This window comes from Mobula birostris, chromosome 10 (genome assembly GCF_030028105.1).
Source record: "Mobula birostris isolate sMobBir1 chromosome 10, sMobBir1.hap1, whole genome shotgun sequence".
NCBI classification, from domain to species: Eukaryota; Metazoa; Chordata; class Chondrichthyes; order Myliobatiformes; family Myliobatidae; genus Mobula; species Mobula birostris.
In genome coordinates this window covers 47729888-47755661 of record NC_092379.1, presented here as the reverse complement: position 1 = coordinate 47755661, position 25774 = coordinate 47729888, and the positions used below count along the sequence as shown (strand labels likewise).

Below are 25774 nucleotides of genomic sequence, written 5' to 3'. Positions count from 1 at the left end.
AAAGACAATTTGGTTGCATTGGCTTTAAATTGTTTAACTTGGGTCAAACGTTTTGGGTAGCTTTCCACAAGCTTCTCACAGTAAGTTGCTGGAATTTTGTTCCATTCCTCCAGACAGAACTGGTGTAACTGAGTCAGGTTTGTAGGCCTCCTTGCTTGCACACGCTTTTTCAGTTCTACCCACAGATTTTACATTCCTCGTATGATAACCCCCTCATTCCTGGAATCATTCTTGTGAACAGACCCTCTGGCCCAATTATCAGATGCCCATCTGTACTAATCCATTTACCAACTCTTTCTGCAGAAATTGGGTAGGATCCTTTATTCATATTATTTTTATGCAATGTACAAAACATTGGAATATTTTAAAACAAAATTTCCCTATTCCATCCCCTGGGGTTCGGATAATTTGCTTTACGCTCAGTCCTCAAAGTTTGGAGGCAACCGCTGAGGCTGAGGCAGGAGGTACAGACTGGCGGCCTTCAGCACAACAGGTGTATGGGCAGGTAGGTCACTACCGCAGAAGTCTGCAAATTTCAAACAGAAACAAAGAACACCAGAAGCACTTGGCTGATCAAACAGCCCAGTTGTCAGTGGGTTGACCAGCACAGATGCTGTTTCAGATCACCACAATGTAAAGACATAAAAGGTAAGACTCTGGGAAGCTGTGCAATGCTTCCACCTTTCTGCCAAGGATTCTATGTACTGCTGAGAAATTAATTAAAAGATTTGCAATGCTGCCCTGATTCTTCCCTCCCTCTCGGTTAATATTAGGGAGCCATGGCATAAAAAAAGTTGGGAACCCTGCTCCCAATTAGAGAGCACTCTGTAATTTGGGATGGTATTACCGCTCTTTAAAGGCTTTGAGAACCAACTTGAATAAAATTTCAGTTCACCTCTGCCTTTGGTGACCAATTCCCATTGAGATTGTAAATATACTCTGCCGTACTGAAGATCTCTTGCCATGACAGGACAAGGGCTGTCTGTTTCAGAAGTCTGGTAAACAATAAGCTCAACCTAGTACTGGGGGTGTTGACCTGTGAGAGGAGACTGCCATTGGTACATCTATCCCAGAGAAAACCCACACATTCTGTGGAAGAAAAATAGTGAGACATTGTGGCGAACGTGAAGGAGTTAATGACCTTTTTCTAGTATGTGAATTCAAAGTCTGTAATCACTTATTTGCGACTAATGTACATTGTGTGACTGAAATGTGCTTTGTAGACAGGATGGAAAAAAAACTATGCCTGTGCTTCCTTGTTCTAAGGATCATTACATGTCTGCGCTTGGGAAAGCCTGATATACTGTCCAGAGAACTAACACTTAAGAAAAAGCATAACCTCTCAAGGACATTGTGCAGCTTCGCTATTGTGTAGAATTGTAGTTTAGGTTCCTCCTCACAGCTTTGAGTGCTTCATGTCACGTACGTTTGGGGTATAAATAAGAGTGTACTCTATTGTTAAGCAGAGTTCCAAGATCCCGCTTTCAGGTGCTTGGGCTCTCCATCCTATCATGTAAATAAAATCCTTTAGTCTGAAACAACTCTCTGATTCAGCCTGACCTATTCTGTCTGCTGCTCCTGAAATTTATCCGGAACACATTCCACAAGGAGGATTACAGACTCCTGACAGAACAGCGCCAGAATTGAACTCCACACTCTGGAACACCTTGAGCTGTAAGTGTCACGACAACCCTGGCTACCCTTGGCAGGACACCTCCTGTGCTTTGAGGTGTACACTGTAGAATATGGAAAGGCATAGATTGGTGCTACCTAGTAGACCAGATCTGAGTCATGATCTTATTTAACTGAGACACAGAGATTGGTAACAGGCTCTTCCGGCCCAACAAGCCCACACCACCCAATTGTACCCATGTGACCAATTAACTTACCAACCCGTACGCCATTGGTATGTGGGAGGAAACTGGAGCACCTGGAGGAAACCTTGTGGTCACGGGGTGAACATACAAACTCCTTACTGACCAATGGTAATTTCATCATTAGTGCCTGGTCTTCATTGAAAGGTGGCTCCCAAGTTGCAGAAAGTGGACCAGTTGTTCTTAGGTATGTTTTGGGGAGGGGAGGCATTGCAATACTGTACGTCAGGGTCAAGATGTAGGTTACATCTGGTTTGCGGATGTGAAGCAGTAGGTTCATTGTCAATAAACACTGATGTTGACATGGAGCACAGTCTCTTAAATTTACCCGAAAAATATGAGCAGGTGCAGGCAATGTTCCCCTTCAAGTAACTGTGCCTGATCTTCTACCTTGATGACATTTTGTTGCACTATGCTGAAACCCCCAATCTCCAGAAATATACCTGTTTCTCTGTTGAACAGCCACAACTCTACAAAGCAGAGGATTCCAGAGACTTGTTTTCCCCCCCCCCAGACCCCCGTGAACAATATTTCAGTTCACCTCTGCCCTTAGTGACCAATTCCCATTGAGACTGTGACCCCTAGCTTTAGACTCAGCAACCTGGGAAAGTGTCCTCGTAGCCACCAGCCAGTCAACCCTGTGGGAAATTTGTAAGTTTCAATGAGATACTTAATTCAAAGTCAAAGCTGAGTTTATTTTCATCTGCACAATTACATGTATGTACAGATAGACTGGAAGACTTGCTTATTGCAGCATCACAGACTCATAGCAAGCAAGTATGTCACTGCAATACAAGCCTAGTTTACACACCTTCTGATCACACAGCAAACTTTGGAACTGGTCCAGTGAATCTTTACTGCACCCCTCCTTCACTAAGTGTACCCCAAGGTAGATACCTGAACTGCCCGGTCTCAAAGATCTATACGAGTGCAGTCAGTCATCTTTACACTTGCACTCAAAAATGCCAACATGCCATTTTCTTTCCATGCAGGCATCAATCACATTATAATCTCCTGCCATGACAGTCAGGAGTGTCTTTTCTCAGCAGTCCGGTAAACGATACGGCTCAGTTTTAGCCGCCACTGGGCCATTTAGCCTGCCAGTGTATTTTTAGAAGCTAAACACACTCATCGTCAGACGAGTTCATTCACCTTAATGACAGAGACTAGTTTCACAGTGAAGGAAATGTCATTTGTACGTTCTCATTTTGTGCTAAAGTTGTACAAGACATTGGTGAGGCCTAATCTGTGCAGTTCTGGTCACCTGATTACAGAAAGGGTATCAGTAAGATTGAAAGAGTGCAGAGCTAAATGTACAGGGATGTTGCCAGGACTTGAGGTTCTGAATTATATGGAAAGGTTGAAGAACAGAACTTTTCCAGAGAACATAGACTGATGGGAGATTTGATAGAGGTATACAAAATTAAGAGGGGTATCAACAGGATAAATACAACCAGGCTTTTTCCTACTGAAGTTGGGCAAGTCCAGAGCTATAGGTTAACAGTGAAAGGTGAAATATTTAAGGGGAACCTGAGGGGATACTCCTTAACTCTAGAGGGTGGTGAGAGTGTGGATCGAGCTGCCAGTGGAACATGGGGGGAGGGGGTGGTTCTGATGCAGGTTGAAGTTCAACAAGTAAGCCAGATGTGGCTAAGTAAATGGAGGGGAAGGGGATGAGGCCTCTGGTCCAGTTGTAGGTTGATGGGACTAGGCAGAATAGTTTGGCAGAGACTAGATGGGCAGAAAGGCCTGTTGCAGTGCTCTATGACTGGGTCACTGAGCTAAAACCACTCATCTTAAAGATTTCACCTGAAACCCTGAGGCTGGCTCTAGAATGAAGGGAAGGTAGTTTGCAGTTTCTCACTTGTCCTCTGGATCGATTCGCCAATACCAGAATCAGGCTTCTTATCACCGGCACATGACATGAAATTTGTTAACGTTAATATTCCGGATTGGTTAATGGCCAATAACAGAAAGGGAATAAAGAAGTAATTTTCACATTGGAATCTGTGATGTTTACCCACTGTTCACAATCCACTTTAACCATTTGGATTGGGGGAGGGTGTGGTCAGTATTATCCATCCAGTGGTATAAAGCCAGGAGCTGGAGTGTGGAACACAGGAGGATGCAGACGTTTCATGGGCTGGTGGCATGGAAATGATAGGTGGTGCTCAATGCAGAAACGTTTCAGCTAATCCTCTTTGGCAGGAAATAAGGAAAGGTAGTGTAACAAATACAAACTGCTGGGGGAGCTCAGCGAGTCAACTAGTGTCTATGGAGAGGAATAAACAGATGACATTTTTGGGCTAAGATGCTTTATCTGGACTGGAAAGGAAGAAAAGTAGAGTATTTTTAAATGCTAAGATCCTGAAAAGTGCTGCTGCTTAGGATAACCTAGATGCCCTTGTATATGACTTATTCAAACTTAATACTGGAGGAAAATGGTTTTGGCTCTTTACTGCAATGGGATGAGTTTGGGAGTCCTGTCTACTGTGTCTGATTTCCTGATCCAAGAAAAGACGTGTGCACAGTGCATAGAGTGCATTGAAGGTTGACCAGTTTCACTCCTGGGACAGAGACTTTGATTAAGAATGCAAAATAAATATATTTTAGAAAAAAATGAAGAAACCTTCTTGAAATGCATAATTTCATAGGGCATGGCCTGAGATTCCTGCAAATCCAGAACAACACACACAAAATGCTGGAGGAGCTCAGCAGGTCAGGCAGCTTCGACGGAGCGGAAGAAGCAGTCAACACTTTGGGCCGAGACCCTCCACCAGGAATGATCAGGACCCGTACTTCCAATGCTGGTTAATGACGCACCACCATGAGGTCCAACCCAAAGGAGTGATTGATATTTAGAGAGGATGGTTTTAATTTACATTTTTATGGTCAGACTGTATTGGCTATTGACAGTGTCCGTTACCAGCATCGAGACCCCTGCCAGACCCCACAGGCTGTTCCCGTTGAATGGGTCTATCAGACAGAGGGTATGAATGGACCAGCTAGGTTTTCCTCAACAGGCAGCGGAGGGGAATGTTCTGTCAGCAGCCTATGAGGGCCTCATTTACTGAATCCATCACAGATCCTTACAGCAGGAAAACAGGCCCTTTGTCTCAATGAGTCTGTGCTCACCATCAACCACCCATTTACACACCAGTGCTTTATTAATTGTATTTAAAAAAAATTATTCTCACGTTCCCATCAACTCTATCCCACATTAACCAACACGACAGGGCAATTTGCACTGGACAATTAACCTATCTACCAGCACATCTGTGGGACGTTGGGGGTGAGGGGTGGTGGAACACAAATCCAGCCACAGGGCAAGCTCCATACCAAGGGCTGTGACCAAATCTGGACCTTGGGCACTGCCAGGCAGTTCTACCACCCTCGCTACACTGGCGGTAGGGATAGACAGGGTGGCTAATGGAGTCACATGTGGACCCGCTGATGCCTCAGTAGGCTGGAGGAGTAGGCAAAGCCCTTCCCGCACCTGGAGCAGGTGAAAGGGCGTTCACCGGTGTGGACCTGCCGGTGCTTCACTAGGGAGGAGGAGTGGCGGAATCTCTTGGTGCAGAGCGGGCAGCAGAAGGGTCGCTCGTCCGTGTGCACCCGCTGGTGCCTCAGCAGATCCTCTGACCTCTTAAAGCTCTTGCTGCAGCTGTCACACCGGTAGGGCCGCTCGTCGGTGTGGACGCGCTGGTGGTTGACGAGGTTGGAGTAGCGGGAGAAGCCCCGGCCGCACTTGATGCAGGCGAAGGGCCGCTCGCCGGTGTGGACGCGCAGATGGGTGAGCAGGTTGGACGACTGGGCAAAGCTACGGCTGCAAACGGAGCAGGTGAACGGCCGCTCCATGGTGTGGACCCGCTGGTGCCGCAGCAGGTTGGACGACTGGCTGAACCTTCGGCCGCAGTGGGAGCAGCCAAAGGGCCTGTCCCCCACGTGGATGCGCCGGTGGACCTTCAGATCGCTGGAGTTCTTGAATCCCTTGCCACAGTCGGGGCAATGGAACGGTCTTTCGTCAGTGTGTGTGTACTGGTGCTGGAAGAGGTGCGAGGCATGTTTGAACCCCTTCCTGCACACGCAGCACTCAAACATGGTATCCCCACTGTGCACGCTCTGGTGTGTCAGCAAGGAGGAAGACAGCGTGAAACGCTTTCCACATACAGAGCATGGGAATGGCCTCTCCCCGGTGTGCGTGCGCTGATGAGTTTCCAGCTGAGATGGGTAATTGAAGCGTTTCCCACAGTCCCCGCACTTGCAGGGTTTCTCTGTGCTGCAGAGTTGTTCCCGGAATTTCTCCAGTCTGGAAGAATGGCTGAATCCTTTTCCACAAATACGACACTCTTGCAGCCTCCCTGTGAAACCTCTCAGGCTGCGTTACTGGCTGAAGTTTATTCCACAGTTACTGCACCTGGAAATTCTCACTCTGAGTAGGGCTCAGTCTCGGTAATCGCTGAAACGTTTTCCCATCGATTGCACAAACAATTTTCTTTGCACGTTGAGAGGCTGGTAATCCACAGATCCCGATGAGTCGAGTGACTCCTAATAAAATGCTAACTTTGCGATCCCACCTTTGCAAATCCACTTCTACAGTCCTATCAAAGGAGTTTACACAAATGATCACTTTATATTACAGGATAAAAATTCAGAACAATCCTTTAATGGACATTTTTGCACCCTTTGTTCTCCCACTTCAGGAATGTGCCCCATTCCACCTGTTTCAACACATTATAGCCATATCTTCACCACTGGGCACCTGTTCTACTCCTGACCATAAGATAGCAGAGCAGAATTAGGTTATTCAACCCATCGAGTCTGTTCCACCATTCAATCACACTGGATATTTTTCCAACCCCATTCTCCTGCCTTCTCCCCATAACTCTTAACCCATTACCAATCAATATCTGCCTTAATAACTTGGCTTCCACAGCCCTCTGTGGCAATAAGTTCAAGATTCACTTCCTTCTGGCTGAAGAAATTCTGTCCTAAAGTGACATCCTATTCTGAGGCTGTGCGCTCTGCTTCTACACTCTCCAACTAATGGAACTTCCTCCCCACATCCACTCTCAGTATCCAGTAGGTTTAATAAGATCCCCCACCCCTCAGATGGAGTACATGCATAACGCAATGTGGTCCCATGATGGAAATCTCCCCTCCATTCTGCATTGGCCAATTCCAACCACTCCTCGGTGTTGAATGGCTCCCCTTTTCGCCTTTCAGGATGGTAACCATCTCACATCCCCGTCACTGGATCCTTCCTGCTGGTTGCGGGACCGAATCTCCAACTTCACCCAGACCCCCGCTCAGAATCTGGTCCTGGGCCTCCCCGCAAACTCGACTGACTGCACCCCACCGCCCTCCTCGCACAGAATATTTAAATTCACACCAATACTCACAAAGATTAGCACGTTTGCTGCTAAATCACAGCCAACACTTCCCTCCACAAACTTTATATTTACACATTCAAGAAACTTTGATTTGGTTTTGTTTATAATCTCTGCAACCGGACAAAGGACAGCGGATCAACGCCGGAAGGTCCCCCAAGCGGCAGGAAGTCAAGACTTTCCGCGCCCTGTGATTGGTGAACGTTCGAGAGGGCGCCGGAAGCTATCCCCCAAGTTATTGGTCAGGACCCACGTCCATCATCCGCAGAAGAGCTGCAGCTGGTCAGTTGAGAGTAAGAGAATCCTGCATCGCCAGTTGAGAGGTTTGGAAAGTATTCATTAAAAAGATTAACCCTCGTATTAATACTGAGGGGCTTGTAGTGAATAATTGCGTCGTTGGCAATTCCAAATAACCGTCCACGAAAATACCAGAGAGGACTTTGTAGTGTGGGTAGGACGACGCATGCGCGGCGTTTAAACTGGTCGTGGAGTGGGCGGGGCTTTGTAACTCCGGCTGACCTCTTGACCTTTGACCTTTCAAAGAGGCTCAGGTTTGAGTAATCATCAATAATAGGTTCACAGGACACGGTTGCGTCCAAGCAATATGAACAGGTCCTGTAAGTTACTGCTGTTGCCAAAATCAGAGATTTAACAACTGCAAACAGTCGTTCAGGTGGTTTTTTTTCTCCTCTCTGCTCACAGTTGCAGTAAAATGTATACTGGACGTTGCAACATTTATGCTTCTAAATGTTTTGTATTTGATGCTATGTGCCCATGATGCTACTGCAAATGATTTTCATTGCACCAGTGCCTAGGTGTACTAAAATGAATGTGACAACAAATTCGACTTTGATCTTGCACTTTTCCAATTCTAATGACCAGTTCTTTGTCTGATACGTTGAGTTATGCTGCTTGACTAGCAGAGTGCTTGCAATATGCTGTCGTATTGTTTATGGTTAAGATGGACATAGTTAATTGTGCCTGAGTTTTAGTTGTAGTTTAGTGCTCCACAGCTAATTTTTAAATGCTGTACGGATTTTTGCATTTTTCACATTGTTTTGTAGGTCCCACTCAGGACTCAAAGCATGAATCTTTCCTCAACTCCCCTCTCATGCTCCCTCAATGAACTTACAACACAGGTGGAACAGGGGATGAGGTCCTGTAGAATGAGTATAGGAAGTTAGATGGAGGAGCAGTGACCTCTGGATGACTCCTTGCTAGTAAGGTCAGAAGTAGAAGCATAGGCCAGGTGAACTGCTGCCTGGGAAGCTGGTTCAGGAGGCAGGGATTGAGGACTGGCAGCTGAATATTCCAGAATACAGATGCTTCTGGCATGTCAGAGGTAGAGGCAAGTGAGTGAGGGGGGTGGGGAGAGATGTTTTTGATAAGGTGTAACAGTCATACTCAGACACCAGTGATTCTGCAGATGCTCGACAGCTGGAGCAAAGCACACCAAATGCTGGAGGAACCTAGCCGGTCAGGTAGTATGTGTGGAGGGAAATGAACAGCTGACAATTTGAGCTGAGACCCAAACTGTTGACTGTTCTTTTCCCTCCACATGTACTGCTTGACCAGCTAAGTTCCTCCAACATTCTGTAGGTGTGTTGTACAGCAGTACTTACAGCTAACATTCTTATAGAATTGTCTGGGGGGGCCTTATGGGTAGAACTTTAATGAGAGGGGAAGGTCACTCTAGTGGGGTTGTATTATAGAGACCTCCAATACGCAGTAAGAACATAAGGAGCCCATATGTAGAGAAATTGCTCATTGTTGAAAGAATAATAGTGTTGTATTAGTAGGAGATATACATTTCCCCAGTTTTGACTGAACTTTCCTGAGAATGAGTGTCTGGAGGGTGGGATTTGTGAAGTGTCTCCAGCAAAGTTTCCTGAGTTGAGAGGGTGCAATACTGGACCGTCTCTTATGGAAGGACACAGGGCAAATACTGAAAGTAGCAGTTGGTGCACTCTTGTTTTGGTGAGAGGGCACGAGATGGATCTGCAGGTAAGGTAAAGGAAAATGCCAAGACGTTCTGTAGCTGTATGTAGGGTTAAAGGTAGCCAGGGAGAAAATAGATTCCTCCAGTCATCTATATATCTAGCCACATGAGATGAGCGGGATTTTCAACAAATATATCTCCTTGGTATTCACTGAGAAGAAAATTGTGGTTGCTCAAGAGGTAATGTGGTGATGTTTTGGAGGTCATATTAGCAGGGAGGAGGTGTTTGCCGTGTGGATAAATCCCTGGACCTGATAGTGTGCATCCTCAGACTTTGTGAGAAGCCAGACAAGAAATTGCTTCATTGTTAGCCGTTGGTGAAGTTCCCATACAAAGGTGGCTGATGTTCTTCTGTTGGGTAGCAAGAACAAGATAGGAAGGTACAGACCTCTCAGCCTGCTGTTACTAGTGGGCAAATTACTGGAGCGATTTCTGAGAAACATGATCTAACAGCATTTAGGTAGATGGAGCCTGTTTAGGCTTTGCGTATGGAAAGTTGTACTTGATGAATTTTTTTTTTGAAGAGGTAACCAAAAAGGTAGATGAGGGAAGGGTAGTGGATGCTGTCTATTTGAAGTTTAGTAAGGCCTTTGACAGGATCCCACTGCAGCCTGGTCTGGAAGGTTGGGTCCCATGGAATCCAGCGAGAGCTACTTATGTGGATTCATCATGGGCTCGGAGTGCTGGTTGGAGGTTGTTGCTCTGTGTGGAGAGTGGTGACTGGAATGGCGAGCCACAGGGATCAGTGTTGGAACCCTTGTTATTCATTATGTATCGAAATTATTTCCATGTGAATGTACAAGGCTTGATCAGCAAGTTTGCAGATGATATAAAATTAGGACATGTTGTTGATAGTGAAGGTGGTTATTGTAGGTTACAAGGGAATCTTGATGAGTTATGGAATTAGCAAAAATATTTCGATCTAAATGAGCGTAGGTGTTGCATTTTAGAAAGTCAGACCACAGAAAGCCACATGCAACAAAGGCTGACAGTGCATGAGAACATCTGCAGTGCATGAGAACAAATCTTGCAAATAACAAACAGTAAACAAATAATATACAGAAGGTGAACTGCAGAGTCCTGAAATATTTATGAGGATGTTGCCAATATTGTTTAAATAAGAAAAGGATGTTACCAGGGCTAGAGGGCCTGAGCTACAGGGAAATGTTGGCCAGGCTAGGTTTTTATTCCTTGCAGCACAGCTGAATGAAGGGTGACCTTGTAGGGCAGGGGTTCACCAAACTTTTTAATGATATGGACTCCTGTTATAGAGGCTGATAAAATCACGAGGGGCACAGATAAGGTGGATGGTAACATTTGACTAGTTCAAGATTAGGGGGCATAGATCTAGGAGGAGAGGGTAAATGTTTTCATATGCACAGTGATGGGTATATCGAAGAAACTGTCAGAGGAAGTAGCTGAGGCAGATATGATTGTATCGTTTAAGAAGCACTTGGATTGGTACTGTACATCTATGGTCGAGCGTTAGAGGGATTTGGGCTGAATGCAGGAATTTTGTACAAGATGGGTAGGCACTACGGTTGGCGTGGATTTGGCCTGAAGGACGTGTATTATTCTATGATTCTAAGGGTAAAGGTTGGGGAGAAAAGGCACTAGTTTAAAAGAAAAGAATCAGAGAAAATAATGGTAACGTACCAATATTCACCCCCTCCCTCCAATAAGACGAGGATCTGTTTCATAAGGTTTTGAAAGATGGAGATAGTTGATGCAATAGTTTTTTTTATTTAGTGATTTAGCACGAAGTAAGCCCTCTAGGGCACACTGCCCCAGCAACCCCTGACAACACTAACCACGGGACAATTTACAATGACCAATTAACCTACCAACTAGTAGGTCTTTGGACTGTGGCTGCAAACCAGTGAAGACCCACACATTCTACAGGGAGAACGTACAAACTCCTTACAGAATGGCTGGAACGCCGAAGCCCCTGAACTGTTACAGTGGTGTGCTGGCCGCTATGTTACTGTGGCTCCATCTCGTGAATGTAAGTAACAAAGTATTTCCATCTTTACGAGCAGATAAACTCAAGGTTCTTCGAAGAATGCTGGGAAAACAGTCAGAGGCTAAAAAGGAGGTAGAGACAAGGTAATGGCAGCCTGGCAACATCCAGAGCGACAGAAGAGCAGAGGGAAATTAATCATTCAGGAATATGAAGGATGATCTGAAACAAGGCAAGGAACTGCTGAGGACAAAGGAGGAACAGCAAGTCCTCTGCCTGGGTCTGGAGGTAGATAGAAGGACAATGGGGGCAAGCCCCAGAATGAGGAGGAAAGAGAAAAGAGCATGTCTGAGGCACCAGGTCAAATGAGTAAGAATGAGCGGTACATTCCAAAGAACACAACATTGCTAACACCCATGACTGTGTGGCCAAGTACAGCTCCAACACCAGATTCAAGTTTGCTTGATGACACCACTGTGGTGGCCCGTATCAAGGCTTGTGATGAATCTGCATACGGGGGGGGAGGTTGAACACTTGGCCGAGTGGTGTAATAACAATATTCTCTCACACAATGTCAATAAGAGCAAGGAACTGATGGTAGACCAGGAGAGGAAAACCAGAGGTCCATGAGTCAGTAATCAGAGGATCAGAGGTGGAGTGGGTCAGTAACTTTAAATTCCTGTGTGTCATTATCGCAGAGGACCTGTCCTGGACCCATCATATAAACATTATTGTGAAGAAAGCACGACAGTGCCTCTACTTCCTCAGGAGTCTGCAGAGATCCAGCAGATCATCAGAAACCTTGGCGAACTTCTATAGATGTGTGGTGGAAAGTGTGCTGACTGGATGCGTTACGGCCTGGTATGGGGACACCAATGCCTTTGAGTGGAAAATCCTTCAAAAGGCCGTGGATTTGGCCCAGTACATCACGGGTAAAGTTCTCCCAACTATTGAGCACATCTACATGAAGCAGCCGCAGCCTCGTCAAAGATCCTCACCACCCAGGCCGTGTTCTTTTCTCGCTGCTGCCATCAGGTAGAAGGTACAGGAGCCTCAGGATTCACACCACCAGGTTCAAGAACAGTTACTACCCCTCAACCATCAGACTCCTGAACAAAAGGGGATAGCTACACTTGTTTTAGGACTATTATCTTGTTGTTTCCTACTTGTTAATTTTTGTTTTTTATTTATATTTGCATTTGCACAATTTACAGTTAACAGTCCTGATGTTTACAGTAACTGTTCGATAGATTATGTCTGCAGAAAAAGAATCTGAGGGTTGTATGTGGTGACGTGTATGTACTCTGATAATAATTTTTACTTCGAACTTTTGAGCTTTGATATAAATCAGCCTTACAAGATGAATAAGAAACCAGCAGCTTTTTAAATGATGGTTCTCTATTCATTTACTGAAATACAGTGCAGAATCAGCCCTTCTGGCCCTTGGAGCCAGGCTGCCCAGCAATCCCCCAATTTAATACTAGCCCAATCACGGGAAATTTTACAATGACCAATTAACCCACATCCAGTATGTCTTCTTGAGTGTGGGAGGAAACCCACTTGGTCATGGGGAGAATGTACAGGCAGCAGTGCGAATTGGACCCAGGTCACTGGTACTGTAAATTGTTGTGCTAACCAGCTCACTACCATGCCATTGTTAAATGTCCCATCTCTAAAACAAAAATTATTGTGGGAATGTCTCAAGGTAAAGCTGACTGAAACAAACAGTAATGGGCGTAGGTTAATTGGTCACTGTAGATTGCCTCTAGTGGTTGAATCTGCGGGAACTGATGGGAGTACAGTAGGTTCGGTAGATTGCCTCGAGTGTGTAGACAGCGGTTGAATCTGGGGATATTGAAGTGAGTCGGATCCGTGTAGATGATGGTCGGCAAAGACCCAGTGGGTGAAATGCCCTGTCTCTGTATAGAGTATATAAATGGCTCAGTATTTACAAAAACATAGACACGAGGAAATCTGCAGATGCTGCAAATTCAAGCAACACATACAAAAAATGGTGGTGGAACGCAGCAGGCCAGGCAGCATCTCTAGGAAGAGGTACAGTCGACGTTTCGGGCCGAGACCCTTTGTCAGGACTAACTGAAGGAAGAGCTAGTAAGAGATTTGAAAGTAGGAGGGGGAGAACAGAAATGATAGGAGAAGACAGGAGGGGAGGGATGGATCTAAGAGCTGGACAGGTGATTGGCAAAAGGGATACCACACTGGAGAAGGGAGAGGATCATGGGATCATATCCAAAAACATATTCCCTTTGTTTCAGATTTTCAGCATCCACACTATTTTTCTGCCCCTCTTGGAACTGAAAATTTCAGTTGCTTTGCAGTACCTGTGGGCTTGCTGCACAGGTATCAATGTGAGAAAACCCACTTCCCTCTTTCCTCTTTAAAAAAGATCCCTATCGGTTTCCCCCATCACCCACCAGCCCCATACCCACTTAACACTCCCTTGACTACTAGCTTCACCGACCCATTCATTCCTCCCTTATCTGGTTCCATTGCTGCCTTCTCTCACCCGGTTCCACCCCTCAGCCCAGCCCGTTCTATTTGCTCTTTCCCCTCTGTATTCTCAATCCTGACCCATTGCTGAGCTCCTCCGGCCCCTTTCACTCCAAATTCCAGCATCTGAAATCTGACATCACCACCAAGAAGCCCTTCGCGCCTGCGCACTAGTGGCCAGTAACTGTACATAGGCCACCTTTTGATGCACTGTGCATTCTGGGTAGGAACATCGCCATTCTGGTGATTTGAAGGCAGGTTGGGGGGGAGAGGGCGGATCGAGAAATAGAGCACGTGGTGGGAATAAACATAAAGGGAGCTGGGTACCGGAAACCTGTAAGTCATGTTCTGTCAGTCTCCTGTTGCGGATCGCCATTTTATATTTTAAGCTAAGTTCAGTTCTAAACCATTTGGCACACAGGCCCTTACCAAGCACGAATCTCAACACAAAGTGTAGTCAGGCTTTTTCAATGACCTCTCTTGGGTGTAGGATTAATGAACCCTTTAAAAACCACTCTTTTGTTAAATAAATTAAACAATAAAATCATGGGATATTTAAACTTCATCTACAAAAGCAAAATCCAAGTAAGGCAGGTGTACAGAAACACATCTGGAGTGAATAGCTGAAACCGTGTCCACCCGGCAGTAACCCATCAATCAGGGACTGTGTTCTCTCAGGACGATCACCTGCTGAACTGCGCCAATCGTGAAATCTCTTGGAGAAGGGGAGCAGGGAAGATAAATTCCCCTCAGCACCTACCCATCTGTGATCTTAATTTTCAGATCCTAGTTTTTCTTCACCCATTCTATCAAAATATTCAAACATCTCGAATTTGAATATCTGTTTCACTTTTTCACCTTTTGTGTTCTACGAAATGTGAATAAAACCATAAGACATAGGAGCAGAATCTGGCCCATCGAGTCTGCTTCGCCATTAAATCATGGCTGATCTTTTTTTTCAGTCCTCCTGAACCGCAGTTCCCGGCATTCTCCCCGTAACCTTTGATGCCATGTGTAATCAAGAACCTATCAATCTCTGCCTTAAATACACCCAACAACCTGACCTCCACAGATGTATGTGGCAACAAGTTCACCACCTGTTGGCTAAAGAAATTTCTCCGCATCTGTTTTGAAAGGGCGCCCCTCTATCCTGAGGCTGTGCCCTCTTGTCCTAGACTCTCCCACCATGGGGAATCACATCTACTCTGTCTCGGCCTTTCAACATTCGAAAGGTTTCAATGAGATTCCCCCTCATCGTTCTGAATTCCAGCAAGTGCAGACCCAGAGCCATCAACTGTTCCTCGTATGGTCACCCTCTCATTCCTGGAATCATCCTTGTGAACAGACCCTCTGGCCTGTTCAAGGAGGCCTACAAACCTGACTCAGTTACACCAGTTCTGTCTGGAGGAATGGAACAAAATTCCAGCAACTTACAGTGAGAAGCTTGTGGAAGGCTACCCAAAACGTTTGACCCAAGTGAAACAATTTAAAGGCAATGCTACCAAATACTAACAAAGTGTATGTGAACTTCTGACCAACTGGGAAAATGATGAAAGAAATAAAAGCTGAAATAAATCATTCTCTCTACTATTATTCTGACATTTCACATTCTTAAAATAAAGTAGTGATCCTAACTGACCTAAGGCAGGGAATGTTTTCTAGGGTTGAATGTCAGGAATTGTGAAAAACTGATTTTAAATGTATTTGGCTAAGGTGACTTCAACTGTACATTATAATATCAGTGTTTGGTGTCTTGAGTGTAGAAGTACTTCAATGAATATATACAGCTAGTGGCCACTTTATTAGGTATACCTGTACAACTGCTTTTTAATGCAAATATCTAATCAGCCAATCATGTGGTCAAGAGGTTCAATTGTTGTTCAGATCAAACGTCGGCGTGGGGAGGAAATGTGATCTAAGTGTCTTTGACCATGGAATGAGTGTTGGTGCAAGATGGCGTGGTTTGAGTATCTCTGGAGTTCACAGAGAAAGGTGCAAAAACCAACACCCAATGAGAATGGTTCAAAGAAGAATGGCCAGACTGCTTCAAACTGACAGGAGGGCGGTTGGTTGGCATCCGTCTGTCTCGGAGGACAATGGGTGATGGTGATCATCATCACAAGCCTGGGCAGAAGGTATGGGAGATCCTGAGATGTCCAGTTGTTAAGATCCCCCCTCTCGGCCTCACTGGTGTAGTCCAAAGGAAAGTTTATGAAGCAATATGTTTGGCACCAGCTTGGCTGCAGGAGCTGCCGGTAGGACGTTCAGTGACGTCCAGCTGCCTTAGGGACTCCACTCTGGATTTACTCCCATCGCCTTTGTCTCTCTCAAGCCTGCCCACAAGGCAGTGGGGCCATTTACGCATGGCTGGAAGGTGGTAGTTGCTCAAATAACTATGCTTTACATCAGAGGTGTTCAGAAGAGCATTTCTGAAGGCACACATGTCAAACCTTTTACGTGGATGAGCTATAGCAGCAGAAGACCATGAACGTACACTTGGTAAAATTAGAAGGCGTGCAAGTGAATCTCTGTATAACATCTACATAAGCTTTGTAGAACACCTGTTTGGTCGGCAGTGTCACTTTAACTCACTTCCCTAATCACGAACTCAACAATGCCTAGAATAAGTTTAAGGAGCAGCACTACATGGTTCATTTAGGCTTGTTTACGATAGATAGATAGATATATATACTTTATTAATCCCGAGGGAAATTTGGAATGTAACAGTGAGTTTAACAATTTCAGGGACATGTGAGTATTGTGAACAGTTTTGGGTCCCTCATGTTAGAAAAGATATGCTGGCATTGGAGAGGGTCCAGGGGAGGTTCACAAGGATGATCCCAGGAATGAGATGGTTATCATACGAGGAATGGTTGATAGCTCTAGGTCTGTACTCGCTGGAAGTCAGACGGGTGAGGGGGGATCTCACTGAAACCTTTCGAATGTTGAAAGGCCTAGACAGAGTAGATGTGATTCCCCATGGTGGGAGAGTCTAGGACAAGAGGGCACAGCCTCAGGATAAAGGGGCGCCCTTTCAAAACAGATGCAGAGAAATTTCTTTAGCCAACGGGTGGTGAATTTGTGGAATTTGTTGCCACATGCAGCTGTGGAGGTCAGGTGATTGGGTGTATTTAAGGCAGAGATTGATAGGTTCTTGATTAGACATAGCATTAAAGATTATGGGGAGAATGCCAGGAACTGGGGTTGAGGAGGATTAAAAAAAAGATCAGCCATGATTTAATGGCGGAGCAGACTCGATGGGCCAGATTCTGCTCCTATGTCTTATGGTTTTATTCACATTTCTTAGAACAGAAAAGGTGAAGTGAAACAGGTATTCAAATTGGACGTTTGAATATTTTGATAGAATGGGTAAAGAAAAACTAGGATCTGAAAATTAAGATCACAGATGGGTAGGTGCTGAGGGGAATTTATCTTCCCTGCTCCCCTTCTCCAAGAGATCACGATTGGCGCAGTTCAGCAGATCGTCCTGAGAGAACACAGTCCCTGATTGATGGGTTACTGCCGGGTGGACACGGTTTCAGCTATTCACTCCAGATGTGTTTCTGTACACCTGCCTTACTTGGATTTTGCTTTTGTAGATGAAGTTTAAATATCCCATGATTTTATTGTTTAATTTATTTAACAGAAGAGTACTTTTTAAAGGGTTGATTAATCCAACACCCGAGAGAGGTCATTGAAAAAGCCTGACTACACTTTGTGTCGAGATTCGTGCTTGGTAAGGGCCTGTGTGCCAAAGGTTTAGAATTGAATTTAGCAAGGGTTGAAGCCCTGAGGGATGTAGAATCTAGTATGCAGACCGACAATGAAAAAAGCCACCGGTGATCATTGACCCCGGTCACTGCCCTTTCCTTCGCCCCGCAGCGACAATGCGCATGCGCAGCGAATGGAGGTCACTGTCAGTTTACCGTCCGCGCATGCGCGCTGTTTCTGTCTCACCCGCGCTTGGAGGCTGAAGCAGCAAAACCCTTTGGCTGGTGAGTGAAGGCGGTGGTTAAAGTGTCAGTAAAGCGCGGTTAGGTGTCACAACTCGGAACATCATCATGAGAGTGTGTCTACAAATACCAAAAACGATCCTTCAGCTTGGAGTGCTTGTGGTTTCCGGACAACAGCGACAGAACTGTTTATCCAGGCGGTTAGGTTGCCATCTTGGTAGGGGGAAGGAAGGCAGTGTGGGTAGTCAAGGCAACATGCTCCGCCCTCGTCGTGACGAAACTGTAGGATTGGTAACGAAAGGGGTGTGGCCTTGGTGATGGATGGGGCACCAGTCACCGCCAATATCTGTAGTAGAGTTTGAGGACAGAGGTAGACTACACACCAAGTCAATGTTGCACCTTTTTGTGTAAACTGAAACCAGCAATTCTGGGTTTACAATAAAATAAATTGTGTCTTTTTTTAATGTGAGAATAAATTCCCAAAGAATGTTGGAAGCCCATCCCATTGTTGCCCTGTGATAGTTGGATAGATTAATGTGAATTAAATTGAGGCCAGTTAGCCTATTTTCAGTAGTTGGAAACATGTTGGAATTGACTGTTAAGGATGACGTTTAGGAATGACGTTAAGGATGATGTTAAGGAATGGCGACTACTCTGCCATTCCATCATGGCTGATTTATTATTCCTCTCAAACCCATTCTCCTGCCTCCTCCCTGTAACCTTTGACCTCCTGACTAATCAAGATCCTATTCACCTTCACTTTAAATGTACTCAATGACTTGGCCTCTGCAGCTGTGCCTGGCAACACGTTCCACAGTTTCACCACTCTGTGGCTAAAGAAATTACTCATCTCTGTTACAGATGGACATCCCTTTATTCTGAAGCTACGTCCTCTGGTCCTACACTCAACTAATTTAGGAAGCATCCTCTCCACATCCATTCTATCTAGGCCTTTCAATATTTGATTAGTTTCGATGAGATCCCCACATCCCCATTCTTCTCAACTCCAATGACTACAGGCCCAGAACCATCACATGTCCCTCATACATTAACCATTTCATTCCCAGCTGACTTCATAGTATTGTTTACAGAAACTTGTGACAAATCTGTTGGAATTCCTTGAGGAAATAACAGGCAGGATAGACAAAGGAGAGTCTGGATGTTATTTAGTTTGATTTTCATGAAACTTTTGACAAGATGAGCCTGCTAAAAAAAAAAGACGAGCCCATCATATTACAGTAAAGATACTAGCATGGATAGAAGATTGGGTGACTGGCAGGAGGCAAAGAAGGGGACCTTTTCTGGTTGGCTGCTGGTGACTAGTGGTGTTCTGCAAGGGCTGGTATTGGGCCCACTTCTTTTCATATTCTAGTCAATGACTAGGATGACATAATTGCAGAAATTAGAGAGAGAGAGAGAAAGAAAAAAAAGAAAGAAAGAAAAGTCCTGATTGGTCTCTCTTTGTGCTAAGTAGACCTATCAGTTTTCTCTGTGGGTGGGCTTTACAGTCGACCTATCTCTCTCTTTCATTGTCTATCAGTTCAGTTTAGTGTCTTGCAGCGCCATGGCAGAGTGTTCCAAAAAAAGAAAATATAAAACGTACTTCACCTCAGACTACACTAAAGTGTACCCCTGCCTAATAGGGGTCAAAAATAATGACAGTGTTGCTCGCTGCACTGCTTGCAACAGTGACTTTTCTATTGCCCATGGTGGGTTAAGACTGTAAAAAACGTGTTGAGGTGAGTTTAACATTTTTTCTGATCTGCCCCTCCCCTTCCCACTTTCAAATCTCTTTGCTATCTCTTCTTTCAGTTAGTCCTGACGAAGGGTCTTGGCCCGAAATGTCAACTGTAGCTCTTCCTATAGATGCTACCTGGCCTGCTGTGTTCCACCAGCAATTTTTATGTGTGTTGTGTGAGTTTAACAGGTGTCATTCGTTCATTAGCATAGCATGTGTATGTATGTGTATGTGTGTGTGTGTGTGTGTGTGTGTGTGTGTGTGTGTGTGTGTGTGTGTGTATATATATATATATATATATATATATATATATATATATGTAAATAGTTTCAATATGTGATCAAATAAATTGTTGTGTTCTTTCATAATCAAATGTCCTGCATACATACACCCTTGGAGGTTGACCGGGGTGGGGGGGGAGGGGGGCGGTGTGGATATGGGATTGTGGGGGTGGTGGTGCTACCTCCCTGAAATGAGTTTTTGCAGGGTAGGATGTCTGTGATTGATGGCTTTGTGGCCAAGTTTGTAGAGAATACAAAGATAAGTGGAGGTGCAGGTAGTGTTGAGGAAGCGGGGGCTCTGCAGAAGGACTTGGACTGATTAGTGGAATGGGCAAAGAAGTGACCGATGAAATACAGTGTACAGTAAAGGGATGGCCTATTTTCTAAACAGGGAGCACATCCAGAGGTGCAAAGGGACTTGGGAGTCCTAAAGGTTAACTAGCAAGTTGAGTCGATGGTGAGGAAGGCAAATGTAATAATTTGCATTAATTTCAAGAGGATTGGAATAAAAAAACGAGGATGTAATGGTGAAGCTTTTTAAGGCATTGATCAGACCCCACAGAGTATTGTGAGCAGCTTTGAGCCATCGTCTAAGAAAGGATGTGCTGACATCGAGAGTGTTGAGAGGAGCTTCACAATAAAAGTACTTTGAATATTTGAGTGATACCGGGAATGAAAGGGTTAGCGTATGAGGAGCATTTGATGGCCCTGGGTCTGTACTCATTGGAGTTTAGAAGTATGGGGGGGTGGAGTGTTGAGGAATGGGTCTAGTGCGTGAGTTTTAGATTTCTGGAGCAGCACTGGGATCTACAGACCTGGGTCTGTTGGTGTGGGAATGAACCGTGGGATGAGAGCAAATAGCAAAGGTGTTTGTGTCACCAAGCAGCAGTAAAATTAATCATTTAAATGCAGACATTAGTGCTTGCATTTAAATCTATAGAATAGTGAATTAGATAGTGGGTTGCAGAGACCTGAATCACAGTAGAAACAACATCACTGAAATTGGCTCAGTAAAGGAGCCAATCAACCTCATTGTCCTCGTTTATCCTTGAAACCTTTGATGTCCTTATTAATAACAAACCTATCAACCTCCGCTTTAAATAGACTCAGTGAATTGGCCTGTGGCAATAAGTTATAGAGCCATAGAGCAATACAACATGTGTACAGGCCCTTGGGCCCAATGAGTCCATGCTGACCACGTCATCTACCTTGCTAGTCCCAATTTTCTGCAGGTGGCACATTTCTCTCTGAGACCCCATCCCTCCGTGTACCTCTCCGTGTTTCTTAAATAATACCATTGTACCTGCCTCAACCAATTCCTCTATCAGCTCGTTCTGTATACTCACTACTCTGCACGAAATGTTACTGACCCCTCAGGACCTGTTTAAACCTTTCCCTTCTCACCGTAAATCAATGTGAACTGAAAGCAGCCTGGTTTCCACTCACATGATAACTACCAATTATTATAGCTTATAAACTGCAGATTATTAGATTTACAAATTGAATTCATGAACGTTAAAATCTGAGAGGAAACAATATTCACTAACAAATTCTACAGATTCACCACCCTCTAGCTAAAGAAATTCCTCCTCCTCTCTGTTCTATAGTCATAGTCATACTTTATTGATCCCAGGGGAAATTGGTTTTTGTTACAGTTGCACCATAAATAATAAATAGCAATAAAACCATAAATAGTTAAATAGTAATATGTAAATTATGGAATGTCCAGGATCAGCCTATTGGTTCAGGGTGTCTGACCCTCCAAGGGAGGAGTTGTAAACTTTGATGGCCATAGGCAGGAATGACTTCCTATGATGCTCTGTGTTGCATCTCGGTGGAATGAGTCTCTGGCTGAATGTACTCCTGTGCCCACCCAGTACATTATGTAGTGGATGGGAGACATTGTCCAAGATGGCATGCATCTTAGACAGCATCCTCTTTTCAGACACCACCGTCAGAGAGTCCAGTTCCATCCCCACAACATCACTGGCCTTACAAATGAGTTTGTTGATTCTGCTACCCTCAGCCTGTTGCCCTAGCACACAACAGCAAACATGATAGCACTGGCCACCACAGACTCGTAGAACATCCTCATCATCGTCCGGCAGATGTTAAAGGACCTCAGTCTCCTCAGGAAATAGAGACGGCTCTGACCCTTCTTGTAGACAGCCCTTTTGTACTCTGAGGCTGTGCCTTTTGTCCCAGATTACCCCACTATTCTTGGATAAGGGGCCCAAAACTGCTCACAGTGCTCCCAATGCGGCCTCACCAGCGCCTTATAGGGCCTTAACATTACGTCCTTGCTTTTATGTTCTAGTCCTCTTTAAATGAATCCTAACATTGCATTTGCCTTCCTCACCACTGACTCAGCCTGCAAATTCACCTTTAGGGAATCTTGTATGAGAACTTTGCTTCTCGATCTTTGAATTTTCTCTCCATTTCTTCTACCAAAGTGCGTGAGCATACGATTCCATTTGTCACTTCATTGCCCATTCTTATCATCTGTCTCGGTCCCTCTGTAGCCTCTCTGCTTCCTCAACACTATCTGCCTCTCCAGCTATTTTCATATCATCTGCAATCTTGGCCCAAAGCCATCAATTCTGTCATCCAAGTTATTGGCATATGATGTAAGAAGAAGCACCCCCAGCACTGACCCCTGTGGAACACCACTCGTCACTGGCAGCCAATCAGAAAAGACTCCCTTTATTCCCACTCTTTGCCTCCTGCCAATCATCCAGTGCTCTATCCATGCTGGTAGCTTTCCTATAATACCATGCATGGGCTCTTAACTTGTTAAGCGGCCTCATGTGTGGCATCTTGTCAAAGTCCTTCTGAAAATCCAAGTACACAACATCCACTGATTCTCCATTGTCTATCATCCTTGTTATTTCTTTAAAGAATTCCAACAGCTCTTTTGGCAAGACTTTCCCTTGAGGAAATTATGCCTATTTTATCATGGACCTTCAAGTACCCTGAAACCCTATCCTTAACAATTGACTCCAACATCTTCCCAACCTCTGAGGTCGGACTAACTGGCCTATAATTTCCTTTCTTCTGCCTGTCTGCCTTCTTGAAGAATGAGTGACATTTGCAATTTGCCAGTTCTGATTATTGAAAGATTATTACTCATGCCTCCACAATCTCTTGAGCCACCTCCTTAAGAACCCCATGTTGTAGACCATGTGGTCCAGATGACTTATCTGCCTTCAGTTTCAGTTTCCTAAGAAATTTCTCCCTGGCAACTTCACACACTTCTGCCCCTTGACACTCTCAAACTTCTGGCACACTGCTAGTGTCTTCCACAGTGAAGACTGATGCAAAATGCTTATCCAGTTTGTCCGCCTTTCCATTAAAACATCTCCAGCATCATTTTCCAACAGTCTGGTATCTACTCTCGCCTCTCGTTACTCTTTATATATCTGAAGAACCTCTGTATCCTCATTGATATTATTGGCTAGCTTACCTTTGTATTCCATCTTTTGTTTTCTTTATGACTTTTTAGTTAGCCAGAGGGTGGTGGAATTCACTACTGTAGATGGTTGTGGAGCCCAAGTCATTGGGTATATTTAAAGTGGAGCTTGATTAATCGGGATGTCAGTTTGTAGGGAAAAGGCAGGAGAATGAGGTTGAGAGGGATAAAGGATCAGCCATGAAGGGGCAAATTGCCTAATTCTGCTCCTATGTTTTGTCATCTTATTGGAGCTAACAAGGATTGAGGCATACTTGGATCTGCAAGTATGAGTGGGGATATCATGGCAGAGATTGGAAATGACTGGGCATGGTCCAGGCAAGCAGATGTCAGTTTGAGGCACCAGAGCAGACAGACTGTGTGTTCCCCAGATTTGAAATGTTGCAGTTGTGGCCAGTGAGCAGAGCCGAATATTAGAACATAGAACAGCACAGAAACAGGCCATTCAGCCCACAGTGTTGTGCCAAACCAGCTGAAAACCAATCAAAAACACTAATGCCTCCTATCTACACCTTAATCATATCCCTCCTTCCTTATGTCCATGTGCCTGTCCGAACGTCTCTTAAAAGCTTCTAATGTATCTGCCTGTAGCACCATACCAGGCAGTGCATTCCACACATCCATGACTCTCTGAGTAAAACACTTATCCCTCACATCCCCCTTGAACCCACCCCCTCTCACCTCCAATGCATGCCCTCTGATATTAGACATTACAACCCTGAGAAACAGATGCTCTCTGTCCCACTCTCTTGTCAACCTCTATCAGATCTCCCCCCAGTCTCCGATGCTGCAGAGAAAACAACCCATTCATTAAACAGGCTGTGTTCGATAAAGTGCAGCAGAGGAAAGATTTGGCAGTTTGGACATCAGCTGGTGAGTCTCGGAGCAGGAGGGAGGATGTGACCTGCAGCCTTGAGATAGGAATGAGGAAAATTCTGCAGAAATGAGACTGTCCCCACTGAACTTTTGTCCTATACTTAGTGCTGACTTCTGTAAACATTTTTTACAGGGCATTAGAAGTGGAGGATTTGCAGATGGAATCTGAACATCGGTCACACCAGTCATTGGCTTTTGAATGTGCAGAGAGAGAAATGTCTGTCTGTTCTGACAGTGGGAAGAGATCTCAGACACAAGTGTGACTGGAGAATTAAAAGCTCTGGGAGAGGCATACAAATGCACCCCTCCCCAGGGGAGAGTGTTCCAGTTATTACCTCTGGAAACAGCTTTAAGCACTTCCACAGCCTGTCAAACATTGTCCCCTTCTCTGTGGGGAGAGACTGTACCATATTTTCTACGCACAAACAATGCTGCAGCTGATTGTCCAACCTGGAGAAACACAAGGACACCCATGTCACAGAGAAACGGTGTAAATGCGGGGACTGTGGGAAGCAATTCAGTTACGCGTCCCTGCTGGAAATTCATCGGCGCAGCCACACTGGGAAAAGACCGTTCACTTGCACTATGTGTGGGAAGGGATTCACACAGTCTTCCCACCTCCTGATACACCAGCGTGTGCACACTGGAGAGAGGCCGTTTGCCTGCTCTGTGTGTGGGAAAGGATTCACACGCCTGTCCAATATGCTGACACACCAGTGGATTCACACTGGGGAGAGGCCATTCACTTGCTCGCTGTGCGGGAAGGGATTCACACAGTCGTCCACGCTTTTGACGCACCAGCGAGTCCACACGGGGGAAAGGCCATTTGCTTGCCCCTGTGCGGGAAAGGGTTCACCAGTTCTTCTGCAAATCTGCTGACTCACCAGCGTCTGCACAGTGGAGAGAGGCCGTTCACCTGCACCATCTGCTGGAAAGGATTCGTCAGCTCGTCCAACCTGCTGACCCACTAGCGAGTTCACACGGGGGAGAGGCCCTTCACCTGCACCGAGTCGGGAAGGACTTCACCCAGTTGTCGCACCTGCTGACCCACCAGCACGTCCACACCGGGAGTGGCTGTTCACCTGCTCTGTCTGTGGGAAAGGATTTGCTGTTTCGACAAGCCTGGTGAAGCACCGGAGGGTCCACAGCACCAAAGGACCCTTCAAGTGCTCGGACTGCGCAAAGAGCTTCAAAGGCACCAAGGAACTGGTTAAGCACCAGCACACTCACGCCCGGGAGAAGCTATTCGCCTGCTCTGTGTGCGGGAAGGGCTTCTCTCAGACCTCCCAGCTCCTCACGCACCAAAGGGTTCACGCTGGAGACCGGCCATTCACCTGTTCTGTGTGCAGGAAGGCCTTCGCTCACTCATCCCACCTCCTCACACATCAGCGGGTCCACACTGGGGAGAGGCCCTTCACCTGCTCTGTGTGCGGGAAGGGCTTCACTCAGCCCTCCAACCAACTGAGACACCAGCGAGGTCATGTCTGACGGCAGGGAGCTGCTTCAGAGTAAGAGGAACAGTACTGGTCACGGCTGATGTCTACCTCCATTCTGTTCATCAGGCTTTGAGTGGCAGATTGCAACGTTGTCACCCCACGCAAACATGTCTTAAGAATTTTAATTAGCTGTTAAGTTCCATTTTACAGGCAGGTCCTGCTTGAGTTCTGGCATCAATTCGTGGACAGCTTTTTAAAAGAATTCTCCTACTTTATAAATTATTTTT

The 25774-nt window shown here is 45.4% G+C and overlaps 1 protein-coding gene and 1 pseudogene across 1 annotated transcript in view; one reads left to right on the top strand and one right to left on the bottom strand.

Annotated features, from left to right (window-relative positions):
- Window positions 1-2548: 2548 nt before the first annotated feature.
- The window catches only part of LOC140203665 (uncharacterized), a 66005-nt gene continuing 42779 nt past the window's right edge, over window positions 2549-25774 (bottom strand). The window contains exon 3 of the mRNA XM_072269713.1: window positions 2549-5892. Coding sequence (XP_072125814.1) covers window positions 5310-5892 — 583 coding nt within the window. The 3' untranslated portion in view covers window positions 2549-5309. The remainder of the gene's footprint in view (window positions 5893-25774) is intronic.
- On the top strand, window positions 11191-25539 carry LOC140204392 (uncharacterized; annotated as a pseudogene).